We start from the raw sequence: 26,293 nt of genomic DNA, 5'->3' as shown, positions 1-26,293 counted from the left end.
AACATTAACTTTTTCGGGCTTTTATTTTTGATCTCTTTTGGATTTCAGCCAAACCCTGATTCAAACCGACTAAATTAAATTACAGCGTTCAATGTAAGCATATAGTCCCTAAACACACCAGTCATTGTAATTATGGACCGCTGTGTACTTTGTAATCCTATAGTGTGTATGTTTGGGTGTATGGAAGGAAGCAGGTGGGTGGATGTTGATTTTAAGGGCCCTCAGCCAAATTAAATTACAGTCACACCCCCATTGTATATTGTAGATAAGTAGACCTATTGTATAGTTTCTATAGTCTCTAACCTAACCCAAAAATATAAAAATGCAATTTCCCTGGGGTAATACTTCCCTCCATCAAACACCTGCATGTAACACCAATCTGCTAACTGAAAACGACAGATGACCACGTTACCAGATTTAGTTTTAGTGGGCAAAAAGGAGGGAAAAAAACAGACAGGACCTCCCTCCTGTCTGTTTTTTTGTTTTTGCATGCATCAGCTGTGTGTTTGTGACCGTGCATATGAATTCTGAGGTCAAAGGTCAGTGCAATGCAACAGTTGGCGTGAGAGTGATTCAACGGCGGCGGAGGCGAGCATATGGCGCTGAAACAGATCCCCGGGGAACCCTGTCATCCTTGGCTTCTTCTCAACTGTCTTTGACTGTGAGAGAGAACAATCACGTCCTAGTGGTCAGCAGCAGCAGCAGCAGCATGCAAGCACAATGCACTTATTCAGCAGTTTCATTGACTTCTTATCTGGACACATGAAAACAAGCTTTGCAATGACGTAGATCTAGAATGATAGATTCATTAATTACTGTGATTGTCTTCACAGAGTGAAAATGGATCAGTTACTATTTCTCAAGTACTCAAGGAATATAATATCATGTGTTTTGTAAATGAATTGTTCATAAATTGTGAACATTTTCAGATTTTACTTGTACTTCTGTACACTAAAAGAAAGGGAAACAATTGGTGGTGTTGTTAATTATAGGTTATTATGCAATTGTTTACTGGTCCGGCCCTCTTGAGATTAAATTAGACTGAATGTGAGCCATGTACTACCTGATTTAGAGAGCTGCAACGATCAATCAATTACTTGATGGAAAGAAAATAAAGATTGTTTTTCATATTCAGCAACTACTTTGATGATCGATTGTTATTTTTCAAGCAAAAGTATGAAACATTTGATGGTTACAGATTCTAAAATGTGAGACTTTGCTGTTTTTCTTTCTCTTAAATAATAGTAAATTAATCATCTTTGGTGTTTGGACTGTTGGTCGGACGAAACAAGACGTCTACGTAACGACGTCACTTTGTGTTCAAGGACATTTTTCAGTGTTTTCGGACATTTTATAAACCAAACAATTAATCAATTAATTAATTAATTAAAAAAAAATTAACCAAACGAAAAATCTATAATGAAAAAAAATAGTTGCAGGCCTCTTTATTCAAATAGCAACCACTCTGGTATCATCTTACCAAAGAATGTAGGGCTGCGACTAATGATTATTTTCATTGTTGATTAATCTGTCAATCATTTTCTCGATTAATTGATTAGTTGTTTGGTCTAAAGAATGTCAGAAAATGGTCAAACATGTCAATCAGCGTTTCCCAAAGCCTAAGATGACGTCCTCAAATGTCTTGTTTTGTCCACAACACAAAAGATATTCAGTTTACTGTCATAGAGGAGTAAAGAAACCAGAAGGTATTCACATTTAAGAAGCTGGAATCAGAGAATTTTTAAGTTTTCTTTTCCTTAAAAAATTACTCAAACAGCTTAATCGATTATCAAAATAGTTTATAGCAACTAATCGTTTAATCGTTGCAGCTCTAAAATAAGGGTTTGATTTAATTTATTAAGTTGTTTTTTAGGTTCATCATTTATTTCCCCTATCAGAGTTTTCTTTCTTCTTCCAGCCAACAACGTATGACCTCGATATGTTGAGCAAAAAAACAATCTGAGTCACTCGGGTTATATTTCTGTAATTTTATTACAACATTGGTTCTCAAACATGTCTCAAACAACACATCATCTTACCTACAAAAAAAAGCACATAACTGTGCTAGTTTAATATACCACATACTCATACAGTGGCAATGAAAGAAATGTACATGTCCATACACATCATCCTGTGCCAGTACCGTGTGTATGCATTTACAGATCAGGGTGCTTCCAACAGCCCACCAGTGTGTATTTAATATAAACATGAATTCCCTCTATGCGAGGTCTTGTGAGTAAGTTCTCAGGCTTACTCTCAATTCATGCTTTCTTAATGGTTTATACACAGGTGAGTGTTGGAGGATGCCCCTAGAGATATTTTGTCACAGAAAAGACAGAGATAGACTGCAGTTAAGGGTGGTGACAGGCGGCTGTCCTCTCTGTGTATTCATTCATAGAAACAGAAAGCAGAGTCTCTGTACGAGCCCATCACTCACTGGAATCATTCAAGTATCTGACCGCTCTCTCCATTGCGCTTTGCCCACATGCACATACATGCACATGTTCTCCTTACAGTAACATGACCTGGGTTTTATTGGAGGTAGGGTCCGTCCCCTAAGACACTCAAAAGCTCTTACTGTCGCCAAACAAAACACACGAGAAAAAAAATAGAAATATATATTTAAAAATAAATTCAGACAAAATTAAAATCTTGAAAACAAAGTTGGATTTGCTCTTGGTCCGGTCTGTTACATTCACAAGCCTGCCTCAACAGTTTCTCTGTCGTAGCACCAGAGTTGTTCCCAGTTCTCCTACTGTTCACCTACATGGAGCCACCGTTTCCTTAATACTTAACGCTAGATGACAAGTGGCTCCTCATGCACACATGTCACCATTTCCTGTGTAGCCCCGTCTCTATAAAAGGTTACTTCTGAGGCAACATGGTCCCTGTATTTGCTACAGCTGTAACGCCGTTTTCCCCCTGTACTCCTATACTTAAGTGCTCAGTATCGCCCTCTGTCGAAAACACGGTTATCACACACAACAGCTTTTCAATGAGTCAAGGATCTGTCATTTTGCATAATGTATAAATCCCCCACTGACTCCCGACTGATTTGTTCTATACATGACATTGTGTAGTAGAGCTGCACCACATTGACAGAAAAAGAATATTACTTGACATTTTTTTTGCAATATTCTGCATTGTACACGGACACACCTTTGTTTTAAAAACAATCACTTAGAGATAGAAACCGGAGGTGAAAGGGAAATGCTGATCCCACTCAATGACCTTGTTAGTTTGAATAAAATAAAAACATTTTCAGCTTTGACCTTGATTTGCAGCCTTGATGTAACCACCATCCTGTCGATCTCTGCTTTTCATGCATCGATTTTCTGCTGTTTCCTATAACAGAAAGTATTTCAGCAGCTTCTTAATCTGTGATGACGCCCACTTGTTCATAGCACCTGTGCTGGTTTAAGGTCTGCGGAGGCCCACAACACTTTGAGGTTATTCTGTGTAGCTAGCTCCAGTTTAGAGTTGTCTTTTAGCTGAGAGGATTTGGCTTTAGCTTAAAACAATCTATTCTAGATATATTATCCGGTAGAAAATAAATAAGGTACTTAGGTAAATGATCAGATTGTCATTGTTGAGGAAAGTTATTATCAGCCTACGTGTCTGTTGGCTGTTGAGTTAAGTGCAACCACTGCCCTGCGCCTGGATTTTACAAATATTCAGGTTCGAGGACAGTAGCGATATAACAACTAGTCCATGAGACAAAAGTTTTCCCCAGCCTGCATCATCCAATGTGCACCACAAGTATTCTACATAGTTACAAAAATGAAAACAAACGGGGGTTTGAGGGCCTTGAATGTGGCAAAACAAGAAAACACGAACATTATGACTGGCTGCAGAGGATTTAAACAGCTATGCTCTTAACAACATTTTTAAACCCTAATCACAAATATATTTGAATAAGTTAATAAGATACCCATTAACTTTTTTAGGATAATAACTGCTCATGTTGCTGTAATGCTCTGCCTCTGACAAACAGGGAAGGGAAACAATGACATTTAACAGTATCTGGGAGGCCAAAGGTCACCAACCACTCAGGCTGGGCCCAGATCCTTTCAGTGTGTGTGTGTGTGTGTGTGTGTGTGTGAGCTGGAAAAAGTACTATATGAGGGTCATGCATACAAAGACCCTCATACAGCGCTACTGCCCCCTGTACGGGCGGGTTAAGAACTGCACTTCAGCAGCAGTCCTCCTCAGAAACTCACACGCATCCTTATATTCACCACAACGGCAGCACAGAGTCCTGCTTGAGTTTATGCTGTGTGTGCGTGTGGATGGTCAGGCACACAGTTTGTTTGTCTCACATCCACAGTGTGTCTGTGTGTGTGTAAGTGAAGGTCCATGGGTGGTCGAGTGTGTCCCCCTGCTGGCGGTGTGTGCGTTCAGGAGCCAGTGTCTTGAAGCTTAGACTCTGATTGGCTCTGAGCGCTCTGGCGTTCTCGGCTCAGCTCCTCGCCCAGGTCCATGTGTGGCATGTCCTCCTCCATGGGGGCTGCCATCGCGTCATCGCAGTATACACACTCCTAAAAACACACACACACACAAGGCCGATATTAAATACATTTAAATTTGACTATATAACTATAGCTGTATATGTATATCCAGCCCGTTTGCATGAAAAGGCGTATAAATGCCACGATAATGCGGAAGGCGTTTAGCGTGCAATAAGTACGCCTTTCTTGATTTCCGTGTTTCATTTGCACGCCATGTATCCTGTACTGACTGAAATGTAAACGCATCTGTGTATTAATGCTACGGTAAGAGTTAGTGACGTAGTATAAAAAGCAAGAAAGATCACTTATGGTGGGCTGGTGAGGAGGTGGATGGGTCCAACAATCACCAGACTTTTAACCAGGACACCCGTGTTCAAGACTGGAGTTTTGTTCTGTAAGTTAAGTTAGTGACGTTTGTCATGTGTGTTTTGTTGACATTTGTCACATGTTTTCCGTAGTTGTTTCTGTACGTGTTTTACTTACTTATTTTAAGCCCAACCATTACGATTCCCTTACCTTAACTAAGTGGTTTTCTTGCCTGGACCTAACAGTGGACGTTTGCTCAGCGTACAAATGGCACGTGAAAAGGCTAAAATGTGTACTCATGACATGCAGAATGTCCGTGTAATGTTGTGCTATTTATGCGCCTTCACGTGAGACAGGGTTGGTATATCTGTATATATTTCTGAGATACACAAACGTGTGTGTGGTCCTTACCTTCACGTTGATAGCAGCAGGCAGACCTCCCCTCCTCATCCAGGGGTGCTCCCCCATCAGCTCTCGTCGCTGGTTTGAAGTGAAGTGAGGCTGGCTCTTCTGCATCTGCCTCAGCCTCTCCTTGTCTTCTCGCAGAACCCTCTGAATGTCCCTGTGGGTCACCAAACACGCACATTATAGTTTACCGGCAAGACCGATGCATATTATGTTTAGACAGTTGAGTAATCAGTCATAAAGAAATCTGCACACTATCAGAAAACTCAACACATCTGACTGACTTTTGCACTTTCATTTGTTTCTTTTGTTACATTACAGGCCTTTGTTTACCCCTAAAATAATACCTCCTCCCAGTCTGTGACTCACCTGGGTGGCATTTGATATGACATCATGACCTTGTCGTCAGCGTTGGCCATCAGCAGCCAGAGGGGCTCCTGGAGAACACATTTGATGAAATGCTCTCCCTCGCCTTGGGTTGAGACCTTGGTCTGTGACTGACTGCCATCAGAGCCTCCTTCACTTCTTGTCTTGGCTTTGGCCTTGGGGTCGTGTTCCAGAGAGTCAATGCTGCCAAAGTATTTGCTGGTGTTGCTGCTCCCTAAACACAGTTTTAGAGAGACACAAATCAATACGTGTACTTTTCATAGGAAATGTTCCTAAGAAAAGTGAAAGTGTTCAAGCTTGAGTGTTGCTTTACTGACCTGTTCTGCTGCCTGAAGCTCCACTAGCTGATGTACCACAGCCTGAGCCCGATCCTGAGCCCGATCCTGAGCCCGATCCTGAGCCCAATCCTGAACCTGATCTGGAGCCCGATCTGGAGCCCATGGAGCCAGAGGTGGCTGATCCGGTCCCAGAGTGGGAGTCCTCCTGCATTAGGATGTCCAGCAAGTCGCAGGATGAGGAGTTACCGTCGCTGTGAGCCCCATCTCCTGGAGACTCCACCTGAAACATGAGGCAGCAGACCATCAGCGTTGTGACAAGCTTTATGTGGGTGAAGCCGTAACAAGACGGAGATACATTCTCTTCTTTTCACTCGGTACATTGTGACTCTCACCTGTTGGTGGTTTTCAGTCTTGGCTGAGCCTCTGTTCTTCTCACCAGCTGCCCCTGAGCTGCTGCCCAGGCCTCCAGCGAGCAGCGCTGTGCTGTCCTGCCGCTCCAACGAACGCTGTCCCTCCTCCATGCTCAGCAGATTGAGCTGCAGGGGCGAGCTGCACCGCGACTCAAACAGTGGCGGTGACGCGGCGGGGTCCCTCGCTCCAGAGGCTGGGGTGGAGGAGCGCGACGCCGCCCCTTCTCTGGGCTCCATGGCCATGGGTTTGGGAGGCTCGGGGGCTAGACTATAGGGGAAGGGCTGAGCTGGATACGTGGCTTGAGCCACAAACTGAGTCTGCACTGGGAAAGAATGCTGGGCAGCGAAAGGCTGCTGGGTAGTGTAGGCAGTCTGAGGGGCCTGGAAAGGCTGCTGGGTAGTGTAGGCAGTCTGAGGGGCCTGGAAGGGCTGCTGGGTAGTGTAGGGGGTCTGAGAGGCCTGGAAGGGCTGCGAGGTAGAGTAGGGGGTCTGAGCAGCCTGGAAGGACAGCGGGGTAGTGTAGGGGGTCTGAGCAACCTGGAAGGGCTGCGGGGTAGTGTAGGGGGTCTGTGTGGTTTGGAATGGCTGCTGGGGGGTAAAGGCAGTCTGCACAGGGAACGGCTGTTGACTGTTGTAGGGGGTTTGTGTTTGCATGGCATAGGCTGGCTGTTGGGGCTGAAAGGGCTGCTGGGTAGTGTATGCAGGTTGCGTCTGGGCCTGCTCAGGGAAAAACGTTGGTCTAGGAGCGGCCCCCAACTGCCCGATCTGACCTAACGGTCCTATTTGGGGAAAGAGGTAATTGGGTAGCACCAGAGCCACCACAGGTGTAACAATGGGTGCAGCAAACGGAGAGGCAGAAGGTGGGGCTTGGGTGCTCTGCCCATTTCCAAAGCCGGCGGAAAGTGAGGGGTCAGGGTGGGGGGCCTGGGCTGAGGCTGCAGGTGCAGGGGGGTAGAGCGGGTAGGCAGGCACCATGGCTGGGTAGGAGACGTTAAAAGCTGACTGGGATGCCTCTGACAGAGACCAGGAGGTTTGGTTGAGACCCTGGAGAGGGGGCCGGGGTTTGCGGTTTGATTCGTCGCTGTCTGACGAGTCAGGATGCTTCATCCGTTGCTTCTTGGACTTCCTGTTACGGTTGCCCTTCTTGGCGGTAGTCTCAGGTCTGGTGGTCCCCTGTTTGGCTGCACCTCGTACGCCTTCAGCGTTGGCTGGACGTCTCTGCTTGTGCAGATATGTGAAACAGTCCTTATGGAAGGTCCTGGCGTTGTGGAGCTCTCGGCAGCGGTTGAGGAAGGCCTGCTCTTCTTTCTGGGTGTGTGCAGCCAGCACCTGTTTGGTCAGTCCCAGCCGCTTGTAGGCCTCCTCCTCTTGACTGGGCGGGGACACCACGCTGACATGCAAAGCCGGGGGCGCAGGGCTCTCCGTCACGTCCTCGATCATTTCTGTAGAACGAATCGGAGCCATAAACATCAGTCAAACAGAACTTGTTTTCTAGCATCACTTATGTTAAAAAAATGGACGCTGACACTCACCAGACTCTGGCTGAGGCTTCTTGTCTCCCACGTGGACGATGGTGCTGCTGTAGCTGCACTGTGAGGTGATGGACACCACGCTCTCGGCCTTGCTGGGCAGGGCTAGGGGTGCCAGGGGGCCTCCCACCACAGCAGCCGCCCCAGATGAAGGCTTCTTAGGTGCTTTCATGTTTGACAGGCTTGGCTGGGTGTCAAGCATCAAAGGGTCTGGATGGGGAGAGAGCAATCCTCTGTTAGCTCCAAGCCATAGATGATTACAGTCTAAAGCTGATGCAGGCAACAACGATAATGAACAACACAGGGGGTGGATCTAATATCCTAGATGTTTTGTGACATGTGTTTATGTACACAGATGCATGGTGTGTACATACTTTGGTTTGTGTCCTGAGGCACTTGCATCCCGTCCTCTGAACCCTTCTTGTCATCATCAGAGTTGGAGGAGGTGGTGCTAGTGTTGGTGGAGAATTGGTACTTCCTCTTCGCTCTGATGGGGATGTTATAACTCTCCAGGTACCTGAGAAACAGATATGGATTTAATCAGAGTGCATGCGCCACACACGTGATCTTAAAACTATCATCATACGGGGACACAAACACCAACCTGATGACACTGTCGAGGCAGCTGATCTGCTGGTAGGAGCAGACAGTCTGGTCTTTGCATGTGAGGTCCTCCATGCTGGCTGCAGTACCGTCTCTGACCTGCAGAGGGGGCGCTGAGCCCTTCAGACGCGCAGCTGGACTCCTCTGAACTGCTGCTGGAGGGTTAGGGAAGAGAAAACATCAGAAACAGGTAAACACACAGAGCTGAACACAAACATTAAACACACTTTTGTTTGATTTTGAATTCACTTTTCACTGCACATTGCAGTATATATCACAGTAAAAGCGACCACAGGTAACGGGTAATATTAAATTGAACTCACAGTCAGAGCTCTTCTTCTGCTCAGGCTTGGATGGCGACGGTGAGGGCGACATAGGAGGGGAGCGCAGGCAGACCTGGGAGTCCTGGTTCTTAAGCATGTGGACCCCTTTACAAATCTCCTGGAATGTCCTGGGAGGCTTGGCCTTTTTGGTCTCCTCCGCCTTTTTGGTCTCCTCCGCTGTGTTCCCCACCGCGGCGTTCCCGTTGCTCACCAGCTGCTCATGGGAACCATTGCTGCCGTGGCTGCCGTAACCGCTGGAGCCCACATTGTGGACCGGCTGAAGAGAGGGAAGATTGTTACAGAAACTGGCAAATGCGTGTATGAAAATGTGTATTTAAGTTTGCGTCTAGTGTGTGTACATACTTGAAGTAGCAGCCTGTGGATCTGTTCACTAATTTCCTGGATGTCTGAGTCCATGATCTTCCCTCCATGGAAAGCTGGTGCTGCAAATACATCTTCATTCACAGGACCCCTGAAAAACGCACAGACCGCTGTCATCTACAGTGCTCAAAAATAAAATTATTCCAACTACTGATGACAAAAAAACCTTCACTAAAACAACACATTAGGTATACTTACATGCGGACTTTGTGCCTGCCAATGACAAAAGAGACCTTGCGACTCCAGGGGTTGACGAAGCTGGACCAGCTGGTGTCGATGGTGACGTACTCGCCGTTTCTTGCACAGAAACGGATCGAGGAGTGATCGAACGGCTGACCGGCGGACTGCAGAACTGTTGGCAACAGAAGATGTGTGAGTGAGAGATGAGCAAATTATTGAATTATTTTATCTTTGAGTACACTTGACTAGACTGTATGTTTTGTAATATATACTGCTGTCCCAAAATCAAATAAAGAATAAAAAAAAAGACAACCACGTGAGAGAAAGGGGTTCTTACTTTTTCGATGCACAGCCAGCATTAAGGGTCGGTCACTTGGGTGCAGATTGAGTAGCACAGGGGTCCCGATCAGGTCCTGAGGGAGGTAACCCAACAGAGGAACAACCCTTAAGGAGAAACAATAAAAAACAGTTATAAACATTCACTTCATTCAACAACACAGCAGCACAGATGATGTTCAGTCCACTCACCTCTCATCCACATCCTGGAACACACAGTTAGGTGTGTGTGTGGTGGTGAAGATACGCTTGTCAGTAGGGATTCTGGGTGCTGTGGAGAGAGAAGAAGAAAAAAAATGAATTGGCCTGTAAAACAAAAAAGCAAATGGTGATCTTTAAACATGCACCTCGCTTTTAGCCAACTGTTTTATTTAAAAGTTTGTGCCATTTGTATATCTGGAGGATAGAACCCGCCAAAATAACAAATAAATAAATAAATGACTCGATAAATAAATATGCCATTAAATGTACCAAAAATAGTATTACAAATAAATGTAATTGACATTAATTGCTATTTGTTTTAGTTATTTGTTTTTGTATTAATTCCCCCATCTACTCTTCTATTTAAATTTACCTTTTATTTATTCATTAACTTTTAATTTATTTATTTGTTTTAGCATTTATTACATTTTATTTTAAATACATTTTTAAATTGATTTATTCATTATTACATTTTATTTATTTATTTATGCATTATTTTCCCTTTGCATTTTACTTCCCTTATTTATGTCTGTATTAAATGAAGTAAAATGAACACTAGAAATGTGTGTGAAAACATGCGGGTGTGGTCAAAAGGCCTCACCTTCGTATCCAGAGTGCACCCTCTCGGCCAGCAGGAGACAGCAGAACTGTTCCTCAGCCAGCTCAGCATCCTGGACTTTCATCAGGTACGGAGTCATTCGGAAAGGATAGTACTGCATAACTCCTTCACGCTCCTTACCGCCACTACAACACAACCAAACACACACCATTATAATACTGTTTCATAGTATTGGAGTATTATCTAAAGAGACTTTCAAAATAAATTTCAGTTTGCCTGCACCAAATGGTACCAAGGGATTCTTTAGGTTTTTCTAGTTTCATATGATGCCAGTATCTTCCCTCCAGCTTTAAAACTGAGCCCGCGACAACCTTAAAATCGCAAATTGCCTTAAAGCGTTAAAGAAATTCGTGGCGTTAAAATGAATTTGCGTTAACGCGTTATTATCGCGTTAACTTTGACAGCCCTAATTCTAACTAATGATCATCCTTTACTGTATGTTAAACTGTAGCTGTAACGCCCCATCTGGCCACTTGATGGAGAGACTGTGTAAAAGCTCACAACTGCTGACTTCCTCCCTCCTCTCACTAACCCTGTGCTGCTGACTCAGAGCCTGTTTGAGCAGGAAACTATGGATCAGAGAAGGCGCCGGCCGTTTCCACTCACCTGATGCGGCAAAAGAAGGATTTCTCCTGCATGCACTCCGTGGGAGACGACTCTGAATGAGAGACAGAGAGAAGGAAGGTGGGATGAATATATCACCAAATACATTAGATCACCAAATGCATTAGATTTCCAAACCAACCATTGGTTAGTCATCTGTAGATATGACCTGAGAAGTTTGTCTCTCTTCCAAAAAAGGGAAGAGGGTAAAAACGCAATTATGCAACTGAAGTTTGAAGATACATTACAGTCGAAGCACAAGGAAAACGTTTTATGTAAGACTGCAGCTGCTCGGCCATTACTTAACCAGCTTGAATTACCCAGTGATCCCTGCAAAACGGCACTGCTTTGACATCACTAGACTGATAACAGCTCCCAAATCCCCAAATGACCACAAGCTGTTCCAGTTAAGACCACAACAGCAACCACAGTACTTAAAGTGGGTGGACAATGGAATAGCATTAAAGGGGACCTATTATGCTTTTGTGCTTTTTCCATTTCCTTTAGTGTGCTAGTGTGTAGTTTTTTTGTGCATGTAAAAGGTCTGCAAAGTTACAAAATCAAAGTCCACGCCAAAGGGAGTTACTCTCCCCCATAGAAACACTGCTCTTGAACTGCCTTAAACACTTTGATTAAAGTCCTGCCTCTTCTTCTGTAATGTGTTGATGTCATCAAGTAACACATAAGACACATAGAACTCAGTGCTGCAGCACAGCCGGTATGAGACACATTAAATCATGTAAACATGTTGAGCATAATAGGTCCTCTTTAAAGGGACAACCGGCTAAAAAACTGATTGAAGGATCACATTATTTGATGCAGACGTACGTCTCTGAAAGTTATTTTTAGTGGATTCTTGAAAACGACGGGACATAAAATTAAAAACACCCATCAATATAATGCCATACACCACAAAATGTTACCATAGACATGAATTAACTCCTCTAAGACAGTGTCAACAATACAATTTTAACCCTCAAAAAGGATTTATTGCAGAGCTTTGCATTAGGTTTCTGCATGTGTACCTAATAAACTGGCAACTCTTCTTAGCTTCGCAACATGCGATTATGTCTTCAGCAAATATGTGGCAGGTGTGTGTGAGTAGGCCTGCATTCATTTAAGTTTGATTGAGCATGTTAATGAAATATGTGCTATGTGTGTATGAGCGTGTGTGCACGGGGGTGAGTCATGTAAAGGAAATAGATGCCGGTGTGTGTGCAGGTGGTATGGGTTGTGTTTCGCGTGCATTCTCCATGTGCCCTTTGTGGGTGATGGAAGATCTACCATTCCTGTCAGCCCAGTTATGAATTTTAAAGTCTGTAATGGAGAATTTTAGGTTACATAAAAACAGTTTTTCCAGTTTAGGGATAGCTGGTACCTGCTCCGGTGCACATGCTCCATGAGGGCAGGCGGTACGGCGTGGTGAAGCTGTAGAACACGCTGACGTCCTGAGGTGACAGGAACTCCACAAATTTGGCATTGTTAAACACTTCCCGCTTGCAGTTCAAGATGGACGCCGCCTGGTCCGAGATGTAAACAATTTTCCCCGTGATGAGTGAGACGGCAACAGCAAAAATATCCTGAAAAAAAAAAGAAAATCAGTTAGTTATGTGTTTTCACATTTTTCACAATATTTTGTATGTTGTACTGAGGAATTCAATCTTAAAGGGCAAGTCCATTATTTTATTGTTTGTATATCATTCTGTAGCTTCCCAGTGGTGTTCCTTATGTATTCAAATCTGAAAATTAAAATCTTGGTCAAAGTATGTATGTTTTAGTGTCAAAATGCTATTTTCCCAAGCCCTTCCCAAGCGACATAACTGCTTCAGCTCCCTGTCGGAAAGGGCTGTCTGACGGCGAGGTACAGCGGTGAAAATATTTTAAATATAGCGTACACTTAAATTGATATTGATTTTTTTAGGTGGCTAAAATACGCTTTTCTGCTGCTCCCATCTACAGCCGTTTTACCTCGCCGTCAGACGGCCCTTTCCGACGGGAAACTGATGCCCTCATACCGCTCTTTTCAAAAGCCACCAGACTCCATTCACAAAAATAATAATTTTCCTCACAGAACATGGGAGAATACATACAACCCCACTATCCCTTTCAGTTATTTCCTAATTTAGCACAGCTAACTTTGACTCAGCTGGTGCTAGCGTTCACATTATTCATAATCTTATTGGTTAGCTTTGATAAGCTTACTTTGGTAACTTACGTAACAGATTTTTGCAACGTCTGAGTGTTCGTTTCCATTTGAAAAAAAAGGGAAGACAACGCACAATATTCAGTCTATTAGTTCTATTAGTATTAGTTTGGTAAACATCATCAGATTTCAGCAGTTGAGAAATTACTTTCACTTACAACACAAATTCTTAAATTTCATTTGCACATTTTAAATAACTCAAATCATATTTCGAGACAAACATAAGCTAATTCCATGATCCTGTTGTGAGGTGAAGATCAGAGGTACTTACAGTGTTTTTGAGGGTGTACTCAGAGGTGATACTGTTGATTTCCTCGATGGTGTAGGACGATACATCAAACCCTGGTGGCTGACTGTCATTGGTCATCAGCATCTGGTAGTATTCCTCATTGGCTGCAAAACAAAGAGAAGATGGATCAATGCACAAACAATTTCAAATACAGTATCAATGAAAAAGATACTTTTATATATAAGAATCATGCTTTATCTCATAACCATAGTTTTTTCATTGATCTTTATGCAATATTCACACCCCAAATTAGAGAATATGATTCAGAATTGATGGCCCAGATGGATCAAAATTCGACAATATTTGTAATTATTTAAGAAGAAATATCAGTTTCTTCACCATCATCACAATAGCTGATGTACAATAACTACAATGTGAATACATGTATGATGAACATGTGCATGAAAAAAGTGCCAACAGAAGGAAGCGACTCTTACCTTTCACCTGTTTGACACATCGCAGCGCATATTTGAGCGTGTTGACGGTGCTGGGCTTGCCCTTGCTCCTCTTTTCCAGCGGTAAGTGCATCTTCAGCTCCTTGAGGGTCTTGAAGACCTCCTTCTGTGTCTTCGCTTTGGCGGACAGTTCGCTACTGCAGGGCGAGCATGAGACAGATACACGTGTGTCAGAATGACAAGGTCTCACCAGTGCCGTCACACCCCGAGAACGTGCCATCAGTATGTAAGAGGATGAATTATGGAGGGATTGATTGGCAGGTGTGTGCATCTCCAGCAGGTCTAGTCTGGAGAACTTTCTACTGTTGCATGCAAGTAAAAACTCCCATTTTACCACGGAGGAAGACCGTAAAAGTTATCTTTTACGGTCTTAGTTTATTTTCTTAAGATGAAAGATGTATATTAACCTGCAGCCACTGGTTGAAGGGTTGTCCTGCTCGGAGCTCACCAGACTGAAGGCGTTGGAGCTGCTTGGCGGCGAGGGGCTGTGAGAGTTTGAGCTGCAACCATAAACAACGGAGCGTTATGGGAGAACACTGAGAGCACCAAAACAAAAAGGTAAGACTAAACATATTAAGTGAGTCAAGGACTTGGTGTTAGAAAGTGTGCCCAGAATACCACAAACATACCATCTGTATAAATAAGTCTATATAAATATGAACAACAGCAAACAAGGAGCAAACAGGCGGGTCAAACGTATCTGTCCCTGGATTTGAAATGTAAAAACAAGTGGCACAGTTCAATGAAAGGACCAAGTGGTGCACCACTAAATGTAAACAGAGCCTTTTCTCTAAGTATATATTTATTTGACTCTATTATCTGGGATAAGTAAGCCATAACTGAAAATACAAGGGAAGAAAAAATGCTGTATAAAGTTACTTCTGATTCAAACCGAACATTTCCTACTGCTGCTGCTGCTTCAAAAGCATTTTCACTGTCAAAACGACAAATTCTTTATTAAATATAGTTTGTTTTGTATTCTGGGACTTGTAGTGTTAAACCACATTTGCTGTTACCACCAGTAAACAGGGTGTCACCAAATCAACCAGGACTGAAATCTTACAGGTTGACACTTTAAAACTTGGTTATGTAACAGCCGACCTCCAGTAGGTGAGCTGTTTTCTCCAGACGAGCTATTTAGAATTACAACTGAAATACAGCATTCTTCTCAAAATCATGTAAATATTATCTCTGAGGAAATGGCACAGTGGTATTTGACTATCTCACAGCATATGATTAATGTTGACACCTACAAATGACAATTAACCTGCTTAAGTGATGAGTCTGCATTATATATATTTTTTTCTTTATAGAGATAGTTTTGCTTTTGAACAAGTTGTTTCTAAATGAAACTGTGCTAACGGTCCTTGTCTTTTATAGTCGTATCATATTTAGGATTTAAATAACCACTTCTTTCCTAAGTGTGAGATAGTCACTGCTAGACTACAACAATGACTCAGACCACCAGTGACTCACAGAGGAGAAAATGGCCCTTCTATTACATTTAATGAACCTTACTTCCGTGGCCTAGATGGTCCGCTCCCCCATGACGGTGGGAAAAAATTTAATTTACCACAATTCAGTGCGTTTGATGTGCCCTCACCTCTTGTTGCTCTCTGACGACTCCATGAGAGCGGAGTCCTTGCAGTTGCCACTTGAGCTGCCCACAGACTCATTGCCGTGGGACTCATTGCCATGCGATTCGTTTCCATGGGACTCTGTCCCGCTCCCGCTCGAGCCGCTGCCACCCATCTCAACATCCTCGTGTAAGGGTGGGCATGGCCGCTTCCTGTCGTCGTGCGGGGAGCCCGGCGAGGCCAGGTGCTCGTGGCTGCTGTCGCTCCCCTCGGATGACAATCCCAACTCCGCTTCCAGTTCGACCCCGTCCCGCCCGTCACAGCCCTTGTTGTAACTGTTGGCCATGCGGTGAAGTTGGCTGATGGGGCCGCAGGGGGAGCCTTCCTCTTCCTCCAGCTGGAGGCCGATCCTTTCCCGGTTCCTTTCGCGCCCGTCCAGGGTTGAGTAAAGGTAGTGCTTTGAATCGCTGTGCTCAGACATGGGGCGGACCAAAAGGCAAACGATGGGTGATTAAGTTATCTTCCACATGGCATGCGCCTGGCACTAGCACGTAAATGGAGTTGATGCCTCAGGATGCAGTCTGAAAATAAAACACAGGTGAAATTACTCAGACACACCCTCTCCAATGAAGTGCACTTCCACAGATAGCAGATCAATACAGAGAGTAGGATAAAATAAGAAGCAATCAATAGGGATTAACCATCACTTTGATCTGAACAGCCAGTGTAGCATTGGATCTCAGCCTTTTAAAAAGTCAATGATAAAGAAAAGGGCACAGCAGGACCGAGACACACACACACAAAATCACACGAAGGCAGCAGCTATACATCCTTCAAAAGGTCTGCACAGTAAATAGGCCGTTGTTTGCCCTTTCCAGGTGGACTAAAGCCTCCAGACCAGTTTGATCTGGTTACATTTTCAAAAGAGCTTTTTCCTTTTGAAAGGTTTGTCTGTAGAGATGAAAACACAGCTCTGAAACCTTCACCTCCAACACAGTCTCACGGCAGTTCGTGAAATAGTCACAAAATCTAATCTATTTGATTTGTGTACATAGACACAAATTTCCCTTTTTTTGATGACGCTCAGCGCAACTCTAAGCAACGTACTTTTACCGTGTTTTCCTACGAATGTCCAGCAACACGAGATGAACATGTCAATTTCCGCTACTCTGTTAGGTTTAGGAAAAGATTGACTTGGTTAGACTTAGGGAACAAAACTACTTTGTTAGGTTTAGGAAAAGATCGTGGTTTGAGTTGAAATAACACCGGAAGTGGTGTAACTTAATTATAGAAGTTACGTGACAAATAAGTCAACATTGATTGGTTTCACACGGGACATGAACATTGGTCTCCCGGGTGAAAGTCCTGTGTTTTTTGACCCGCCCATCCACCGCGACCTCCTCCCTACGCGGCGTTCACCATACTCTATACTTCCACAATTCCACAAATCAATACATTCATTTTTGTGACTATTTCAGGAACTGCTGTGCGACTGGGCTGTCACCGTGCTCACAAACCGTCAGGACTAATTTGGACGTTGGGAAGATAAAATGCTCTGTGGCCTTTCCCAATTTAACTAATCAACTGGCAGGAGGAAAAACTGACAACCAATCTATGGGGAAAAACAGCTCTCCCTAATAAATAACAGAATTATCATTAATACCACGGACACAGATCCCACGCCAACACATGATAAACAGATGAGTTGATGCATTGACCATGTTCACAAATAAACGTAGCCTTATGTAACACAGTGCAGCGCCCCTGAATGGACGAACAATATAAGAAAAGATGTGCCTCCAGTCCCTCGAGAACCATTTACCTTGTGTCATAACATTCAGTAATTACACAAGTCACCTTACATAATCTCTGCCAACTCTATGATCGTAACATGAGCATCCACATTATGAATACAGGTTGAGTTTCACTTCCTTGTGGCTAACCACACGAGCAATTCAGGGGTGTTTCAATCAGCCTTGCGGCCTCCTCCTCGTCCTCCTACACCCTCCACAGCAGACCAGCAGTAGCTTAAGCTATTTATGTCTGCTTGAGCCATAATAGGAAAAACTGGCAACAGGTACTGATGCCAAATCCAAAATATTGCACAGTTTCCCTGCAATCCAAGATCAGGGCGCAGCTATTTATGTAAGAGCGCAAGTTCAACTGGTCTATTCTTCTCGCTTTACATAAGCAGTTTTACGTAACTTCTCAAAGTTTTAATGAAGGTTTTTCCTTTCTCAACGATCTACAAAAAGACTTAGGAGACTTTCCAACCACCCACTGCCACCTTAGAGGAAATGACCCACTTAGTTCAAATGAGAAAGTTGCCAAGCGCTCAGATGGGACTTTCTATTGGCTGCTGCAAATGGCCAATCAGGAGAGAGCAAGGAGGGACAACAGGTTAGGATGTCAGGAGGAAGTTAGGGTTGACCTCAGGTCAGCATCATGTCAACAGAACAGAGCTACAACGACTAATCATTTAGTTGTCGACTATTAAATTAATCGGCAACTATTTTGATAATCAATTTGAGTAATCTTTTAAGAAAAAGTCTAAATTCTCTGATTCCAGCTTCTTAATTGTGATTATTTTCTGGTTTCTTTACTCCTCTATGACAGTAAACTGAATATATTTGAGTTGTGGACAAAACAAGACATTTTAGGACGTCATCTAGGATTTTGGGAAACACTGATCGACATTTTTCACCATTTTCTGACATTTTATAGACCAAACAATTAATCGATTAATCAAGAAAATAATCAACAGATTAATCAACAATGAAAATAATCGTTAGTTGCAGCCCTACAACAGAAAGTTATTATTTCCTTGTGCATAGAGAAAAGAAATGTTTAAGCTTATGACACAGCACTACATCACACAAAATCATAACACTAACATTGCATAACCCAGCAAATTATTTATGATCACTCAGTCTGTTTACTGGGAGCAGTGTTAACTGTATGTAGCAAGGTATTCAAGCTGCAGTAGGTAGAGTAGGAGCAAATGTGATTAAAAAAAAGTTATTTTTATAAAACGCTATATCCTGACAGTAGTGCATGAGACTGGTAATCTGAAAAAAATCATGTGTCTCTGTGTCCTCTGGTGCTCCTAACGGCATCTGCAAGATTTCACAGACCGGAGGAAAACAACCAGTAAGAGCTGATCTGGAGCCTGCCGTCTTTGAGCAGCTGTCAATCACTCGCAAACTCCGATCAAACTGTCAAACTAGGCAGCGCTGATAAAATATGAATCAATATTCTGTTACTGTAATGCAGTATATTGAGTCATATTTGATCAGTGCTGCCTAGTTTGACCGCTTGCTCGGAGTTTACGAGTGATTGACAGCTGCCGCCGTTAAATGAACAGCCATTATGAACGCTCTCTCTCTCTCTGAAATCACCTGTGATTGGCAAAAGTCTCCCGTCACAGGCTAGATTTTTTTAAAGCCTGAAAACAGAGCCATGAGGAGGTGCAGAAGTGTAGTTTTCTCTCAGAACATCTGAATTACAATATGCTCAAAGGTTATTATGGAATTTTTGCCCAATGATGCCAAAAATATTTTGCCTACCCTCGCTTTAAAGCCTTGAGCAGCCAACAAAACATGCTACAAAAGATATAAAAACTAGGTTATCGCAATGGAACTGTTGCCAAACATGTATCAAGGTCTGCAGCAATAAGAGGTTTATCATGATTTCTCCCATATCAATCCTGCACCATCATGAAAATATCAAACAATTTGTCCTCCAAAACTTGTGCAAACAGCAGCCAGGCTTGCCTCGGGAAACAGCAAAACAAAACCACCATCATTTATAGCAAATCAGAACAACATCCTGTCCATTTACTTGTTTTAAACCTTAAAGAACATGCATTTCAATATGAATATGAGCTTACCAGATACCCCTTCCTCTATGAACATCACACCACAGAACAGCAGGTGCTAAATTACAAATTTCTCTCCAAATCTTCAAAAGTCTCCAAGAAATGTCCACACAAACACTCTTGAAACAGAGCAGAAGAGTGACATAATTGAAGTGAGCTTCCTCCTCTTCCAGCTCAGCCCGGTTTCAGCTGTGAGCGCTGATACACCCAACACACTGGCACAGATCTCAGGTAGCATTATACAACGCTGCTCCAATCACATGGATTTGGCTCTAGTGCAGCACAAAGCAATAATAGCCTTGTTTCATAAAACCACATGCTTTTCACTTGTATCCAGCTACACACTGCTTCTGAAGTCAAGAATTACATAAGCAACAGTTAAAAGATAGAATATATAAAAGAAAATATAATGTTGGAAGATGGGATATATATTGTATTATCATTTACACAATCCAGTTAATCACAGGGCAAAACATTAGTCCAGTGTTATTTTAAGAGGATAAGCTGCTGTACATATTCTGGTCTGAATAATTAGTATTTTCATGACATTATATCTAAGTTACATGTATCTTATACCTTATGAATCATGACAAGAGTAATAACATGAGTAAAACTGAAAAAAAAATAATGATAATAAGAAGAATAATGATAAAATACAAAGTCTTTGTCACCAAGAGTTAATCAGTCTTTTGTATTAAAGGAAGCTGCTTTCTGTGTAGTCATATGGTGACATATTTAACATAATTAGAAATCAAAGCTCTACCTGAGGTTAAATCTAATAAAAGGTCTCAATGTTTAGATCACATTGAATTAAACAGCATTGTAATGTGATTAACATTTCAACCTAGTATCCATTATCAAGCACAGCTCAAGACCCACCGCTTTTCTTTGGCTTTTGAATGTACTTAAATTGTGATTACTAATTGGCCTTTTATAATGCTCATTATAACAGTCTTTTACTCATGGATTTTATCTTGGTCTCTGTCTGTGGATATGTGTGATTTTGTCGTCTGCTCTCTTGACCTGTTTTTATTCTGCACTATGTCTCTACAGCACTTTGGTCAGCTCATGTTGTTTTAAATGTGCTATAGAAATAAATTTGACTTGACTTGACTATCCACAGGTACTGTGAGGCAGGGACAAACTATTCTGTGTGTGTGTGTAAAGTAAGCCAAGACCTTGAAAAGTATTTTTTTAATTTAAGTACACCCAATTACATTTGACATACTTAAGGAAAGCCATTTTTTCAGGTGACACCTGTGTTAAATAAGGTGAGCAATGATGACAAATCTTCCTCTTAGTTTAACTAAAACAGCTCATTTTTAAAAGTGAATGATCATATTACAGTGTATATCATATTTCACAAGATAAAGGTTAAATATAAGTAAATAAAAGCTGATTAGTAATGGGAGCAAACCTCCCTTCCCCTCCTAATGTTGTTTTTAATGTGTTATAGAAATAACTTTGACTTGACTATCCACAGGTACTGTGAGGCAGGTACTCTGTGTGAACAGTAAGCCAAGACTTTGAAAAGTTTTTTTTTTTTATTTAAGTCCACCCAATTACATTTGACATACTTAATATATTTAAAGAAAGCCATTACCTGTGTTAAATAAGGTGAGCAATGTTGACAAATCTTCCTCTTAGTCCAACTAAAACAGCTCATTTTAAAGGTAAATGACTATATTACACTGTATATCATATTCCACTTATAGTTCACACAAGATAAAAGGTTACAAATAAGTAAAAGCTGATTAGTAATGGGAGCAAACCTCCCTTCCCCCCTATCTTAACTCCACTGACCTGCTATTCAACATCCACACACACACGTTGACCTGCAATCCAGAGCCACGGTACACTGACACAGTTATGTAAAAAGTGCACCATATCCATCAAAACCAGCCAATAAAAAGCAGCTTTTTAACCACAGAGGGGTTCATTTAACATTTAAAACAAGCAGACATGTTTACTCCATCTACTTGTGAAGAGAAACACCTGTAAAGGGTATTTAATTAGGTTATAAAAGAAGTATAAGAAAGTAGAGCAAAGCCGCGCATGCGCAGAAGAGAGCTTCAGTTATGCAACTGTTAACGCTCAGTTATTAATGTTTTATTACTACTATGAAGAAGTTAAAAATGAACATTACCAACCTGTGCTGATAAAAAAACAATCGCCTTTTTGGTTGTCCTCGGTGTCGAGTAAAATTATAACCGAGCAGTTAGTGAAACATTGATTCAGACGGTTTGACACAGTGACCAACGGCTCCTCCTCCTCACAACGCCTCTCAACGGCTCTGGAGCTACCGACCAATCAGCGGGCTCAAAACGCGACCTCAATTCAAGCCCCGCCCCCTAGCGCTCTCCTATTGGCTAACAAATAGGGGTTTCCATGGTAAAAAAATGACGTGAATGACATAGTGGGAGCTGATTGGCTCAGAGCTGCTGTCCGTCATTTTATATAAACAAGTCAGCCCCTTCACGTGGAAACCCATGTTGCCTGTGTGGTGTGCAGCGTGAGACTGGTGCTGGTTATACGACCATGCTGGATGTAAAACAACGTATCTAGTGTTGACATTACATAAAAGTGGAAAAAGTGTGACAACCAGGAAATAATTAACCACGTTAAATATCACAATAAAATAGGTTCAATTAGAATAACATATACCTTGAAAAACAAACTGGGTGTTTATGAGGAAATATGGAAATCTTTTAATGATTTCATAAAAAGTAGTGATATTGGTGAGCTTCTACAGGAGGAATAATTAGGATAGGATACGCAAAAATTCACAATAGTGGTAGACCATCAGAAGGGAATGGATTCTTGTTTACTTATTATTTATTTTCTATATATTTATTTTCTGTTTATGTGTATCTTCATTTTGTTAGAGGTGCCATTTGACTGTTCAATTGTATGATTGATACTGTGAAGCTGTATATGGATTTTGGCCCTGTAAGAAAGGGAAAATTTAAGAGAGAACGGAGTGGGTGTGTGGGGTATGTTATATTTGTTAAAGTAAATTCTGTATTGAATATATTGCATAATAATACTGATGTTTGTATAACAAAAAAAAACAATAAAGACATTGTAAAAAAAAAAAAATACGTTCAATTAACCTCTCTCTCTCATATTATGTATGCTACGTTAGCAACAACAGTGTGTGGGCTAAATAAAAGGTTTCAACTCCTGTGGTGACACATAAGCAGCTAAATTACATTTTACAACCTTAAAAAACATGCCAATATTTTATATATATATATATATATATATATGTATAACACTTAGACTTACACACCAAAAACTGACAAAAACTGCACTATACTGTATAATGACTGTGCAATATCATTATCATTAATACTAATAAGGTGTAATAATATGTAATAAATATTTTTAGGTGGAATTTCATTTCATTCTCACTGTGCAATATCATTTTCCACTTGTGCAATTTTGTTAATAGTCTTTTTATTGTCAATACTGTATATACTGCTCCTATTGTTATACTTCCTTCTATTTAAATGGTCATATTTTGTTACACTTTGTTTAGCTCTTTTTTTTACTGTGTTAGCTGATGCATCTTGTTTTTTGCACTATCCCCTTTGCTGCTGTACACTGCAAATTTCCCTACTGCAGGACTAATAAAGGAATATCTTATCTTATCTTATCTTATCTTATCTTATATATATATATAATTTTTTTTATGCCTGTTGAAGAAAACACTTGGAGTGCATGGAGAGAAAAGTCTACATGTGTTGGTGGCTAATAGACATGTTTTTCCATAGCTACGTGCGTCACATCTGTTATTACACTGCTGTGATGCTGCCTTTCCTTGAGAAAATCACATTATGGAAGATGATTTGAGAGAGGGGATGGAGTATTTCACATGTTTTCATTCCGGCATGTTAGCCCACCATCATCTAACAGAACAATACACCAGCATCATCCAAACCAGACATAATCATAAACGTGAACCTCCAACAAATAATGCTCACAGATATACAACCACACCCCTCTAAGCACAAGACACAAATCCATTCATGGCAGAAAAGGCAGAAAAGTCTAAGGAATTTATCTATTGTGTGTTATTTTTCTCCTCCAGTCCCAAGCTTTAGATATTCAGAAAATACACAAACATTATCAAAAACATATTAAAATAAATGAGTAAATTCAAACTTAAGCGCTGCTATTACTGTTTCTATATTTGTATCTTTTGCTGCTATTACTGCTTTTTATATTGCTGCTGTTACTGTTTTTATCACTGCTTTTATTTATTAATTTGTTGTTGTTTTTTTAATCTTAACTACAATTCTCTTATAATGGTCTGAAGCCTATAACTTATAATAAAAATAGATCACAAGTAATCTCTCGCTGTCTCTTGCTTGCATCATCAGGTGTAACACCTGAGAAGGATGAGCGTTTACATCCTCCTCTTATGCCGCCAGATCGTTGTTCAACAGCCTGCTGTGATGAATGGGACTCTGCTTTGTGTGAAGTCTGCTTTATGGCAGCTTGTCATGACTGGCTGAGACTGGAGAGCAGATATTTTTATTATTTTCACATAGAATAGGAAGCACTCTCTGAGTAATGTTAGCGCCAGTTTCAAGCTTCAGCCCCACCCCCCGCTGAGGTGGCACTCCAGTCAACTACACACCCTGCCGTCAGCCTTATGATGCTCGTGTCCACTCAGGATTACGTGAGAGGCAACTCTCTCACATCCACCCCCTCTAAAATAGCTTTCCCTTGGTTGGTCCGTGTTTTCCAACATTTCCCAGGAGCCCTTTCGACATGTAGCCCTTCTCCCCCCCGAAGAGGAAACTACTTTGGCTGTAAAATGAGATTCATGGATCCTCATCATCATTTAATTAGCTGCAGCATGGGAGATCCTACAGGTGGGAGGAATTCCCTGAACATGACTGAGTCATGATGTGGGAGGCTTTATCTGTAAAGCCCAGGAGCTTTGAGTGGCGGTCATGAATACCATGATTATCTAACCAGACATCCTCTGGGCTATATATCACCACAGTGATATATAGTGTCACCTTTTGTTAGTTTAATGTACTGTTAACCAAGCACCGCCCACCAGCCGGAGCACACTTTCTCATTTTACAGCTAAACGGTACACTACAAGATGTTTCAGAAAACATTTGAGGTGAGAAACAGGCTTTACAGTAACAGAATATTGATTTGAGAGAAGGTAGGAGAGGAGAGGAGAGGAGAGGAGATTCATATTTGATCAGCGCTGCCTAGTTTGACCGTTTGATCGGAGTTAGTGAGTGATTGACAGCTGCCTCTGTAGAATGAACAGCCAACAGCAATGCTCTCTCTCTCTGAACTGACCTGTGATTAGTCAAACTCTCCCGTCACTGGCTAGATTTTTTAAAGCCTGAAAACAGAGACAAGAGTAGGTGCAGAAGTCTAGTTTTCTCTCAGAACACCTGCATTACAATATGCTGAAAGGTTATTATGGAATTTTTGCCCAATGATGCCAAAATATTCTGCCTACTGTAGGTTTAAAGCATGTAAACTTATTCAAGTATGCACCTGAAAATAAGCATAATATGCCCGCTTTAATCCATTCAACTTTATATGTTTTTGAATATTGAACCAAAAACTAACTCCACAGATGCTTGAATATGGATCCTTCACAGTTGAATGATGTTAGTTGACATCATCATACTGCCGAGACACACAGGTGTCTGAAACGGACAATAGAAATGAAGCCACTATGTCAAAGTCGGTTACGTATTATTGCAATTTTAATGCATTTCCAGAATCCTTTGTAGTGTCTATTCCCGGGTATACATTAGTGTCAACACCATTTGTCTTTAGCTATAAGTGTGTAGGTGTGGTCCTCCTGTGCATGTAAAATCACCATTATCTAAAAACAGGCGTGTAATGCATGAAGCCTGTGAACGTTGTCCAGTATCAAATATGTGTAAGCTGAGGTTAAGGGAGTGGAGGACAGAAACGGCACACGGCTACTGTAGTTAACGGCTCTGTTCTTGATCACCATCATTTATATTCATGAATATCAAAGTCAGGAAAGATGTTGCACAGATTATTTTTCATTTGCTATTTCAGATCCCTTGTTTACATCCTCCGTACAGGATATATGCCACTGTGTCTGACCACTCCTTCCACGAGTTATTGAATTATGCAACTGCCGTGAACAACAGCAACACACACACAGCAGATGATTCACACTGAGCAATGACTGCAGCTTCAAGTAATAGAGAGAACCAATAAATGATGGTCGCTGGAGGTAGAGACTGTGTTAAAGGAAATGATTCCTGAGTCATTCAAAACAGCCCTTTTGTGCACTTCAGGTGATAAACAGCCGTCACACACAAAAGAGCTGCATGATGAGGAGGATGACATCCGCATGAAGTAGAGCGAGAGAGGAGGTCACCGGAGGCAACGCTGACACACAAGCAGGTGTAAATTTGTAATGAAGTAACCTTGTACCATATTTGTGAATGGCACATTTTTATATTGACGCACTGAGCACAACAACAGGCCTTTTTCACAGTGAAAAACGCAGGTGTAAATAATAAAAATAATGATGGTTGAAATCCATTTAGCTGCTTCAGATTCAGGTTCCTGGTTTTGTGCATGATGGCTCGCTGTCACACTGTCATGACTTAGTGGGACACTTGAATAAAACAGACATTATTAATGTTACTAGTGAAACCTGTGCTTTTCCTACTACGACAAGTCAAAAAGTCTGGTGTACTTCAATATAACACAGGCTTCAAATATTATTTTTATGTGCAATACACATTAAACTGCACAATAAATTGTACAACAATTCAACTGTGTCAATACTCTT

At 41.7% G+C, this 26,293-nt stretch overlaps 1 protein-coding gene across 3 annotated transcripts; it reads right to left on the bottom strand.

Annotated features, from left to right (window-relative positions):
- Positions 1–1,975: 1,975 nt before the first annotated feature.
- On the bottom strand, positions 1,976–21,764 carry LOC141771244 (period circadian protein homolog 2-like). Of its 3 annotated transcripts, none has more exons than XM_074641293.1 (21): positions 21,621–21,764; positions 15,620–16,174; positions 14,424–14,516; positions 13,999–14,153; positions 13,544–13,665; positions 12,448–12,649; positions 11,073–11,124; positions 10,449–10,591; positions 9,839–9,917; positions 9,648–9,754; positions 9,329–9,482; positions 9,113–9,221; positions 8,750–9,026; positions 8,428–8,581; positions 8,198–8,340; positions 7,827–8,033; positions 6,277–7,736; positions 5,924–6,164; positions 5,589–5,820; positions 5,226–5,376; positions 1,976–4,538 (listed from the first exon to the last, which is right to left on the bottom strand). In XM_074641293.1, the coding sequence occupies exons 2-21, from the start codon at positions 16,072–16,074 to the stop codon at positions 4,398–4,400; spliced, it is 4,677 nt and encodes a 1,558-aa protein (XP_074497394.1). In that variant the 5' UTR covers positions 16,075–16,174; positions 21,621–21,764; the 3' UTR covers positions 1,976–4,397. The 3 variants fall into 3 exon arrangements, with proteins under 3 accessions (XP_074497394.1, XP_074497396.1, XP_074497395.1); XM_074641295.1 differs by having other exon boundaries at positions 8,428–8,578; XM_074641294.1 differs by lacking the exon at positions 21,621–21,764 and adding an exon at positions 19,483–19,785.
- Between the last annotated feature and the right edge of the window lie 4,529 nt (positions 21,765–26,293).

Source organism: Sebastes fasciatus, chromosome 7 (assembly GCF_043250625.1).
Source record: "Sebastes fasciatus isolate fSebFas1 chromosome 7, fSebFas1.pri, whole genome shotgun sequence".
In the NCBI taxonomy this organism is placed as follows: Eukaryota; Metazoa; Chordata; class Actinopteri; order Perciformes; family Sebastidae; genus Sebastes; species Sebastes fasciatus.
Note: the sequence above shows the minus strand (reverse complement) of the source record. Positions and strands in the feature narration are given on the sequence as shown.